General features: G+C 35.3%; 1 protein-coding gene and 1 long non-coding RNA gene across 4 annotated transcripts; both read left to right on the top strand.

Annotated features, from left to right (window-relative positions):
• Positions 1–807: 807 nt before the first annotated feature.
• On the top strand, positions 808–7,019 carry LOC149989280 (uncharacterized). 2 transcript variants are annotated; one of them, XR_016502976.1, is made up of 4 exons: positions 808–2,565; positions 2,709–3,136; positions 3,401–3,677; positions 3,852–7,019. It is a non-coding gene; the product is annotated as an uncharacterized LOC149989280 (long non-coding RNA). The 2 variants fall into 2 exon arrangements; XR_016502975.1 differs by having other exon boundaries at positions 2,709–3,677.
• A 965-nt stretch (positions 7,020–7,984) lies between these two features.
• Positions 7,985–10,084, top strand: LOC112282022 (uncharacterized). 2 transcript variants are annotated; one of them, XM_024519135.3, is made up of 5 exons: positions 7,985–8,508; positions 8,645–8,792; positions 8,885–9,204; positions 9,385–9,486; positions 9,678–10,084. In XM_024519135.3, exons 1-5 carry the CDS (start codon positions 8,206–8,208, stop codon positions 10,017–10,019), a joined length of 1,215 nt encoding a protein of 404 aa, XP_024374903.1. In that variant the 5' UTR covers positions 7,985–8,205; the 3' UTR covers positions 10,020–10,084. The 2 variants fall into 2 exon arrangements, with proteins under 2 accessions (XP_024374903.1, XP_024374904.1); XM_024519136.3 differs by having other exon boundaries at positions 8,164–8,508; positions 9,385–9,482.
• The last annotated feature ends 924 nt before the right edge of the window (positions 10,085–11,008 follow it).

The following is an 11,008-nucleotide window of genomic DNA, read 5'->3' as shown; positions in this document are numbered from 1 at the left end:
GTATTTTTAGTATTTTTTAATGATTTTTAATATTTTTTTGTATAATACTATAATTGCCTCATATTCATCCATACTTCATTGTCTTCTCTCCTTTCTTTCTCCTTTTTTGGCCAAATGCATAATCCAGTGTATCCAAATGATGACTTATTTTATATTTAGACTTTAAAAAATCCCTTTCAGGTTTGAGTGCAAGTTTAATTTAAGTTAGGCGATTAATTTTCTAAAGAATACTTAAATGTCAAAAAATTGATTAGTTTTTTTTCTAATAATTGTAATATATCATTATATTTTTCTTTTCTTTCACTTAGACGTGTGTTAAATGTAAAAAATCACCATTAGGTATAGAATCATAGTAACAATTATTAAAACATACATGTGTATAATATAAATAAACTGATTTGAAATTGATTTTTTTAAAAAATAGAGAATATTCAAAATTTGTAAAGTACAGCTACACAAAAATAAAATGTAATTGAATATAAATACTTATATAAATATATGAATGCATAAAATATTCTTCTAAAATATGTTTAACTAGTGTAGTTCCTGAAGACTATTTTTTATGTTTCTCATGTACTTATCAGTTATCTTATTTTTTCTCCAAAAAAATATTCTGCTCATGCATCAAATCTTATATCAACTATTGTAGCAAGTCTCATCTAAAATACTTAATGGATTTATTGATCAATTTAATTTTGATATATATATATATATATATTTTAATATTACTATTCTTATTATTATTACTATTTATAAAAATATATAGGTTATGAAAATACTAGTGAAATCGATTCTTCGATTTGATATAGCTTCAAGTAATTCACGACGCAGAGATGCCTCGGTAATTCTATCTTTGATGCCCGAAGCAGTGGCATAAATGCGATTTTTTAATTTTGAGGGCACCGATCAATAGGAGTCAGAGTTCCTTATCAAATCCATTTGCTGATTTGGTACAACTCTTTAATGCCGCTGCTTTTAATATCGGTGCAGGTCTTGGTGTACGTTGCAATGTTTATGACTTTCAACGCAATATCGTCCTTAGTTTCTGTCGATGACGGTGAGCCAGACGTAATTCCAAGCTTTCAAAGGCAAATTGGAATTGAGAATTATTATCTAAAGTATCCTCTGATTTAAGCTCTCAGTAGTGCTAACGTTTTCGTAGTAATTCTTACTGAAGAAATTTCAAGTCGGTGAAAGCGACAGAGGTTTTCTTGAATGTGACTGCCGATTTAGTTCCTGTCCATTGACGCGAAGTGATGTAGAGCCTACATCCTTAGAGTTTCAACCACGTCAATGTGTTCAGATCCAATCGTCTTAAGTCCATCCCAAAGATGGCGATCAATGAACCTTGCTCAGTATTAGATTTTTTTTAATAGCCTGCATTAGCAAGTTGTATGGAGTGGAAACTGAGACAATATTAAGCTTTCGTATTCCTTGTGCTGTTATGTGTGGCGATGAGCTTGTTCAGATTACAGCTCTCTCTATTAAGTGCCGTCTCTTTGCGTTTGTTGGCGAACCTCCCTTCTGTGTGCAAGATCAGGCTGTGAGGCCCTGTACTCCGCTGTTACTCATTTCATAAATTTACTCAAGTATTGACCGATTAGCAGAAGAGATATTGCTCAGTAATGTTACAGTGTAGCTTCAGCACGCGAAAGTTCCTTTACGTGTCAGCAGAGCTTTCTGTTTAACTATTTGAATTTCTCCTGTGCTGCGGAAGTCAAATATTGTAGGATAATTTTCAGAATGGGATGCTCTACCTCGAGAGTCGACAACGAAGACGCAAGAAGAGGAAGCGATTGATGAAGCAAACTGTAGCGTATCGGCGTAACTTCGCAGCTTCACAAGCGAAATTAATTTCTTCTCTTTCCGACAATTTGCAGAGGGAGAGGAGATAAAGGATGCAGGGGCTAACATGATGTGTCCTCCGGAAGCACCAATGACTTCGAGGACAGTTGTCCTGTCACCAGGCCCTCCTCCCTTGTTACCAGCGTGGTCCCTTACATATGGTTTTTCTCGTGACTTTACATCTTTTCCTCCTCACTCATCGCTTCAAAGAAATCCTTCAGCGACACGATCACTTAATTCAACAGCTGCTAGTTCTCCAGAGAGTTACAGCATGGATTTCTTGCCGCCTCCTGCTCCTTTTATTGCGAATGAGAACCGAACGGCACATACTCCCCTGTCCGTATCAACCAAAACACATACAAGTTAGAAGGCATTCCAAGTTCTTGCGTACGAGGATCTTACAAATTGGAGGACATTCCCCCTCTACCTTTGGTTCAACCCATTCAACTCGATGATGATTGTAGATACTCCTGTCTGACTCTATCACATGCTGCCAGAGAGATTAACTCTCCTCCACCCGTCGCCAGTCGGTTAGTTGGCAGGATTTGTTTGTAGATCCATTTCGATCTTTATCCTCAACATTCAGTTACACAGAACTCAAAAGGAACCATGAAATGGAAGCAAGGGAATGTCAGGAAATGGGGGAACAAAGTAGACAAAAGTTTTAGCGGAGACAGATACTGAAAGTGGACTATGGCGGGATCAAGACTTCACACAGGAGTAAGTTCGCCACACTTGGAACGCTCAGATGAACTTTCTCTGCACGATGCTTTTGCGTCTATTGGTTTCTCAGAACTATACCTTTTGATATAGTTATGGGACAGATCAGTACAATCTGACTTGAACTGGGATTTTTTTACCAGGGTTGACATACTTTTATTTCGGTTCTCAAAACCGTATTCTCCTTCTGTTCGAGTTTGCGTTCTATGTATAATGGCTCACTGGACTCGAACGGAGTGAAGGATGTTCAGACATCAGGAACTCCAAACCTGAACCTGAGAAGCTTCCAAAATCCTTATCGAAGGTTCAGGACCAAATATCGACAAATCCAAAATCAGTGAACGCAGTGAAGGCGCCTGTATCGAGGAAACCTTTGAAGCTCGAACAACGGGAGAATACGGTTTTGAAAACCGAAATGGATCTGGCTGTTATCAAGATGAAGAGTAGTGATCGGAACCTGCTCGACGTTCTGACGGAGGTTGATGATTATTTTTTGAAAGCTGCCGAAAGAGGAGAGGATATTTCACGCATTCTTGAGACAAAGAAAATATAATATAATTAATTTTTTCAGGTATTTTAAAGGTACTTTATGACTGTGAAGTGAAGGGTGAATCTGCACGGATGAACTCTTGGACCAGTATTAACACTATAGTGTTCTTAATGGCGATTCCCCGAACATCAGAAGTATTAGCGACGTGAGAGGTGCAAGGTGGTCTGAAGAGTGTGGACTGATTTGCAGCCAATCAGTATCAAGAGTTCCTGATATTTAAATTTTCGACATGCTGTAATTATTAAGGTGGGAGTCTCATTGAGATTTATGTTATGATGTTCACAGAGCTGACTCATATCTCTGAATATGATACTATGGGGTTTTTGAAATCTGGAGGCAGAGGCTCTTGAAATCGACTTGGAGAAAAAATACTATTTGCTAAAAATCCCAAGATGCAAAAAAGGAGGATGAAATTAACACAGACAAAACTGGGACGAGTATAAGGGCTTTTTAAATTTAAATGGTGGTAGCTATTCAAGCCGTAGATGGTGCCACAATTACCTCGTGAGTTCTATTCAAGAGATGAGAAACTGAATCCACAGGTTTTGGAGTTGCTGGAAGGGTGGGTGAAGTGTTTATCATGTAACATATAGACGTCAGTTTAGCAATACTAAGTTGAACAAGAGTGTTTCTGGAAGCGTTTGTCATCTCCAGCATGTGTATATTAGTGCTGATTTGAACCAACGTTCAAGGTATTTTGAAGGTATTCATTGTTGTCTTATCGTTCATACTGCAGGATGGGAACTATGTGGAGGGGCATTATCTTTCTGCCATCAAGCTCAGTTCAAAGCAGTTAAAGCTATGAATAGGCTCGATATCTCTGCTGCCTGTAAACCAACTACAAGCTTTCATAGTGATTCAACAGCACAACTCGAACTAGCTCTTCAGAGGTCAGCTTGGTTCTTTTTTAAAAATAATTCCGCTCTTTTTCGGTTATCGATTTAATTTGCATACAGATGTGATTCAATTTGCAACTTTTCGATTCCTCCTTCAAGCTGTTCAATTTTCTGGTGCTTACCGATTTGAATACACTAGTTGCATGTGGAACATGGCTTGGTTTTTGATTAAAATCTTATGTAGGATTGTAAGGGAGTGTAATGTGTTGCTTTATGGCTGTACTTGATAAGGTTGCTGAACTTGGTTGAAAAATTTAGCTGTAGGTGGTCGGAAGGTCTGAGCTGATTTGTTGAGTAAGAAAGAGAATAAATGGAGAATTTAAATACTTGATTGAGTCTAAGTCTCACTAAATATGGGAGTAAGGAGGTGTAAACAATCTAAAACCAATTGGTGTTAAAAAACTTTTTTAATTTTAGTACCAAAATGGTATAGTTAGTTCTCAAATAGTTTACCAGTAGATAATAGTTGTTGGACATCATTACTAAATTGTTAGTGGTTATAAATTGTTAGAGGCAATCCCAATAGAAAAATTCACTTCAATTGGGAAGATATTACCAACTAGAAAGAATTGGATGTTTAAAGAATAAAACATGTGCTTCTAAATTAAGAGTTTTTTTTAGTGTTTTGACTAAGTCTTCAAGGTTATATAAGAATAGTAGTAGATATTTCTAAGGAGTCTAAGACAAACAACAATTGGAGTAAACTAGATTGCCACAAAGATAAGTGGTTATTCAACTAACATTGAATTGTTGTTAAGTTTTCAAATTGAAGTTAATAAGTATTGGCAACACTATTAGAAAATTAAATTAACTTGATTCTTATTGTCTTAGATCCAATTAGCATGTCATAGTAACTTGTGATTGCTGTATGCAAGAAAGAGTTGGATTTGCAATTGAAGTAGATTCTTCACTTGGTGTTCAATTTTCCTATTGTCAAAAATCCAATAGACTAATGTTAACCATTGAATCAATAAAACACTAATTTATATTAGATTTTAAAGTTAAGAGCCTTCTAATTGGATTTATAATTAATTTGGAGAAGTTTATATAAAGATAAAAAAAAATAATCTTATTGCCTAAATTAGTTATTAATAACAATTAGTTTAAATCTAGTGCAAGATAGTCATTTGGGTAGTATGGTTATATTTGTTGCAATTAATATCAATTGATATTAGTCACAAGTCTCAAATTCATAAAAAAAATATATTAGTCTAAACTAATTGATAAATGCTTTTGTTAGTCTTAACTTTCTTCATTAATAATTTTCTTCTATATGTTTAAACCTATAAAAATATTAACTAATTCAAATTGGTAGAAAAAAGTTTATTCAACAAGAGGACAAGAGTAGATGAAGATTTCATGTAAGGTCTTTTAGGTCTCTCTTATATAATACATAGGCAAGTATTAATAATGATCTTTGCCATCACTGGCAAAGTTATGTTAGATCAACTAATTGATAGAGTAGTGATGGAAGGTATAGGATCAATAACAATGATATATAGAAGATAATGAATTTGCAATAAGAAGGGCCAAGAATTTAAAAAATGTGGTAAGTTTTCTTGGAAAGAATTGAAAAATAAAAAGAACGCTTTAATAAGTACCACTATATAAGAATCAAGTTCCATATTGCCTCCAATGTTACTAACACCTTTGACCACATCTACTAATGATATAGATAATAATGGTTTAAATTACAAAATTAATGGATTTCTTGATTGCCAATTATATACTGTATCCAAAAAATTGCTTCCAAAGCAAATTGAAGTTTGTGAAAAGTGGCTTCAAATAGAATCCACAAAGAAAAAACTTAAAAATGAGCTTGAAGCAAAAAATAAAGCATATACATGCACTTGAGCTTATATTCTTAAAATTTTGCAAGTTGGTTTGTCACAACAATTAAAAATTATTATTGCTTTAAGTAATCTTAAGGCTGAAGTATACAATAGATTGAACTCAACATATGTTGCATTAGCAAATAATCTATATCCAATGTCTTTGTCATTGGGTCTTTGTTTAGAAAACAAAAGAGAAATATTATAAATGTGTGTTTTTTTTTTTTTTTTTTTTTTTTTTCTCTTCAAAATTCATGCTTCATAATTAGATGTCTAGTGGCTTTGTGACCATTGCCTGTTAGGATTATACCTACTACTATACAATACTTTTAAGAATATAAAAACCAAAAACAATTATCAAAACTCTATATTTTTTTGAATATATTGCAACACAATTAGAAAGTTTATCAAAGTTTTGGAAATTTTCATAGATTTCAAGAAATATAAGCATAATGGCTATAAGCTTCAAATGTCTTGCTAGTTTATTTTCAAATGAATCATAGTACAATTTCAGCACTTGCTTTAATCAAGCACAGATTATATATTTTAAAAAAAATAATAAATCAAAAAGCATTAAAGGATATTTATTTCTAATCTCATAAGTCTCAAAATGCCAGTTATAATGTAACAATGTATAGTGCATGTTAATAATATATTAATATATAGAATTTTTTCTTAAGTCTTTTTTTAGTAATAAGAAAATCCACAAGAATTCATCTCTTTATATGAAAATTGATTATATTAGTAAATCTATCTAAAACCATTTAATTTTATAGATTAAATAATTTTAACAATATAATATCTTTAAAGGTAGACAAAACCAAGGTAATAAGAACCAATGATGAAAGAAGTACAACCAAATTTTCATATAAAGAGATCATTATTTGGTAAAGATGGCCAAATTTATTCATTATTGATAGAAGTAAAAAAATTTAAATGAGATTATTATAAATTTAATCACAAGCTTTTTAATAAATAAAAAACACATAGTATTATTTACAAGCTAAAAATCAAATTAAAATTATTAATCAAAAAATTATTAATAAATTATAAAATAATATTTAATTTCAAATACAAATAGAATAAAAGGCCTAAAAGAATTGAATACAATTAATGGAATTAGTTTCAAATACATCAAAGCTATCAAAATTTGATTAGCTAATATTAACTTAAGATTAACACAAAAAATAAAGAAATGGCCTAGCTTAAGCATTCTTTTGCAAGTACTAAGAAAATAAAGAAAAAAACATAAAAAGAATCACTATAAAATTAAATTAAATGCAAAAGAAGAAAAAAGAAGTATAAAAAAAAAGTGGTGATTATATTGGGAAAAAAGACTATCAAGCTAGCACTAGAATTAAGTGGCTCAAAGCTTTCTATCTGAGAACATTATTTTTTGTTTTCCACATGCTAAATCTATGCCATAGTACCAAATTATTATGTTATAAAATCAAAAATGGCAATGAAGTAGAAGTTTAAATATATCCTAATTGTTGAAAAAAATCCACTAGCCAAAAATAAACATGTATATGTTGACTTTGAGTTGACTTTGAGAGATTTTGAGAATATTTTTTTGTAGGTTTTAGCAGCTTTAGTACTTAGTTTGGCAAAATTGCAGTTACAAGTATGCGTTGAATTATATCTTAGTAAAATAACTAAATTTTGTACATTATGATGCAAAGTTGTTGCCCCTACTACCTCTTGACACCTCCAATAGATTATTTGATAAAATTGTATACAAGCTTACCACAGTTCTCATATTGTAAATAAAAAGAATAACAAAGAACAAAAGAAAAAAAGAGCATTAATTGGCCTTGCGAAGAAATAATTTATTCACAAAGTTACTAGATTATCAAGAAAGATGTTGAAAAATATTGATAATGACTTCGTATCAGAAAATCCAAAAAAAAATTCTCCAAAACGAACTAAAGAAGGACCGATTGCACAATTAAACATAATAATAAAAAAAAAACAAAAAACAAAAAAACAAAAAACAAAAAAACAAAAAAATAAATAGAGAGGCGAAATATCATCGTGGCCGTTGCTCGGCAACGGCCACGATACGGCCCCGACGGCTGCTTCAACCACCTCAGACATGGCCATGGCCACAGGCGCAGACAGCGTCGCCATAGCCACGAAGTGTGTCTCGTCTCGTCTCGTGTCGCAGCGTTTCGTCGGGTGGAGGCAGAATTCGAAGGGGTTGGGTGGTGAATTGCTGGGGTCTACGATGGTACGGCAACAGTATTTCATTTTTTTGGTTGAATTTTGGAAGGATTCGTGAGTAGGGGAAGCATGGGGAAGTAAATAAGTTAGGGAGGGAGGCGAAAGGGGGGGGGGGGGTTTAGGGTTTTAGGAAGAAGTCATGGTGGAAGGGAAGGAGGAGAAGAAGTGGAAAGCCACCACCGGGGGGGAGAGCAGACGGAGTGCGCAAAGGATCAAGCGTGTGCTGGCGGACACGACCCCCAAGCACTTGGAGCAGCTCACGAAGCAGGCGCGGATGTTGGTAAGGGACGACGATGTTGGTAAGGTCCCTCCTTTCCAGGATGATTCTTCCATGGGTGTTATTCGAAGGAAGCTCGGGCATCTGCTGCGGCGGCACTGCATCCTGCGAGACAAGCTTACGAACTTTAATCCGCCCCGGAAGTGCCTCGTTGCGCAACTGCAGGTCGGGATTTGTGAGAGTTAGTCGTTTTTAAAATAAAAATAAATTAATTAATTAATGTCCCCTAGCTGTCTTGATTATTTATAATTATCGGAAACTTTCTCCAAGTGTTTCAACTGTGCATTTTTTTACGGTACAGACAGAATTTGAAAAGGATCCAGAAGGCAAGCGTTTGGACGGGGATGAGTGGAATGATAGTGTAATTAACGAGCTTCAACAAAGAATTTATAGTAGTGACGCTGCTCTTAGTTTGCGAGATGATCAAGAATTTAACAGTGTAATCAGAGGTACGACGTGACAGATTTTCTCATCGTTCTTTATGCTCTCTGCTCCGTAGTTTTCCTGTTATAACTTTGAATGACCTTGCTCTGGTCTCTAGGTGAAAGGGAGTGGGTTCCTTCAGGAGAGGATATCGCTGAGAACCTGACTCTTTTGGTTAATCGGAAGGTTATACGAGGGATGAAAGGCGGATATGTTGTTATACGTTTCGATACAACCTTTGAAAACAAGAAGTTTGAGAGCTACTACTGTGTGTTGAAGAGCAATTCGCCAATGGATGAACTACATGTTATTGAGCATTCTATACCTTTCTTTCTACCGGTGCAAGAGCTGGAGAAGCAGCATTTGGGAAAGAGTTCCAAATTGTTCTTCGACCACATGGGCAACGTCTTACAAGCCTACATTTCAAGACGTGAGCAGGTGCGCCTGCATGTGGTCGAGACTATTGCAAAGTAAGGATTTGAAAAGTTTTATGAGCCGAAGAGGCGTGCTTGCTGTACACAAATTGATAAGGATGGTTACTTGCTAGCATGATTCCAGCTGGTATCTTATTCATTAGGACTATTACTTGCTATCTGACCAGTATAATCATCTCCGCAGGTGAATGAGTTGAAGAAACGTAAGGGAGATCTTATAGGGGAGCTGTATCACAGCCTGTCCTACACATTGATTGAAATCATGCTAAAAGAACCTGGATGGCAGGTATTTCTTTCCAATAACTCCTATAGATTCAGCGTTTCGCTTGAAATGTTTTGGTTGCATATTTGGGTTTGTGATCGTCTTTAGCGAAGTGGTTGGTATAATAATAGCAATGCGGTTCTTTTGGATGCTGAAAATGCTGTTTTTGATCTTATGATATGTTGATGGAAGCTTAAGATTCGGTTTATCTGCAGGTGGGAATGAGCTTGGCATATCACAACTCGGATTCAGAGCTTCCAACACAAAGTAACATCACCGTATGGCCGTTGGTTGCTCACCTTGTTTCTCAAACTGCCAAAAATTCAGGAAGGGGTGTTCAGAAAAATGCTGCGGCTTTCCGTTTGCCTATAAATGAAGCTTTGTTTAGAGCAATGCCTTTACCCCAAGTTTGTGACGAGCTTATTATTGACTTGAGGGATACCCTTGGCTTGTCACCTCTAGAACAGGCGATTGAAGCTCCATCTGCGTCAACGCAGTCACCAATGGAGATAGAAATAGAGGCGCCAATGGAATTTTCTCAAGAAGCACCTCATTGATATTGAGATCATATGCGTAGTGTTTGTTTTTAACATACATGAATTTTGGGTGTTATGAATGAAAACATGTGGTTAGGCTTGAAGTTGGTAGATGGTGAGTACTAGATTTTGCCTCTCAATCCACCCACTTTTTGAGACTTTAACCATTCTACTTTTGAAAATCTCTCGAAAACAATAGTTAGGAATTATTTGGTTATCCTAGTAAAATGTAATTAGTTATGAAAATTTTGATTATCGTGAGTCACTCTGCATGCTAGATTTGTTTTGGTTCGAAGCCCAGAACCTCTTCTCTTGTACCTTGTCAATAGTACCTTCTAAAGATGATTGCTAAAACTGCCTTCTCTCTACCTTGACTGAGAACGTGCGTCTCATATTTTTCTCATAACTACCTCAACTTGATCCGTGTATTAATGCGATATTGTGAGTTCTGCATCGAACCGTGCATGCGTAAGTGTAGGAAGTTTGCAGTAATTTTAGTTAATGTAGTATTCTAGATGTAGTAAGAATCAAATTCATAAAAATGATAGAATACCCTAAACCCCAAGCATCATATAGATGGTGTTGAACATAATTCGACCTCATCAAAATGGATGACTAAGTACCATGTTGGATGGCCAGAGCAGTGTTCATTCATTACTGTTTCCACCATCCCTTTTGTTAGCTGTAGATTTTGGCCATGTTCTATATATACACAGACTCACTTTGAGGGGATTGGCGGAAGTGCGTTTGCAGTAGTTTCGAGTTCAAAGAGTATCGGCGACGAGTCTGCTGTGAAGATACAGCGATTTGCGCCGACCGCTTAGAGTATGATCGAGAAATAATTTCTGGAAAGGAATTCAGGCGCCACTTACAACTAGTCCGCATCCTATGTCAGTCGCAGAGAGAAATATAGCGAAGAATTTCTGGAGATACAATCAGAGACGACAATCTGCAGAAACGGTAAACGCATGCCGGCAGTGGGGCAGTTTATAAACTAGCTGTTTGCGACG

Source organism: Physcomitrium patens, chromosome 5 (genome assembly GCF_059467195.1).
Source record: "Physcomitrium patens ecotype Gransden chromosome 5, ASM5946719v1, whole genome shotgun sequence".
Classification (NCBI taxonomy): Eukaryota; Viridiplantae; Streptophyta; class Bryopsida; order Funariales; family Funariaceae; genus Physcomitrium; species Physcomitrium patens.
This window is presented reverse-complemented; position numbering and strand designations above follow the sequence as displayed.

Bases quoted from the DNA above. Each gene is read 5' to 3' on its own strand.
- LOC112282022 (XM_024519135.3), top strand. From the start codon at position 8,206: ATGGTGGAAGGGAAGGAGGAGAAGAAGTGGAAAGCCACCACCGGGGGG. The intron at 8,793-8,884 runs GTACGACGTGAC...TCTGGTCTCTAG, and splicing joins ATTTAACAGTGTAATCAGAG to GTGAAAGGGAGTGGGTTCCT. The intron at 9,205-9,384 runs GTGCGCCTGCAT...TCATCTCCGCAG, and splicing joins ACATTTCAAGACGTGAGCAG to GTGAATGAGTTGAAGAAACG.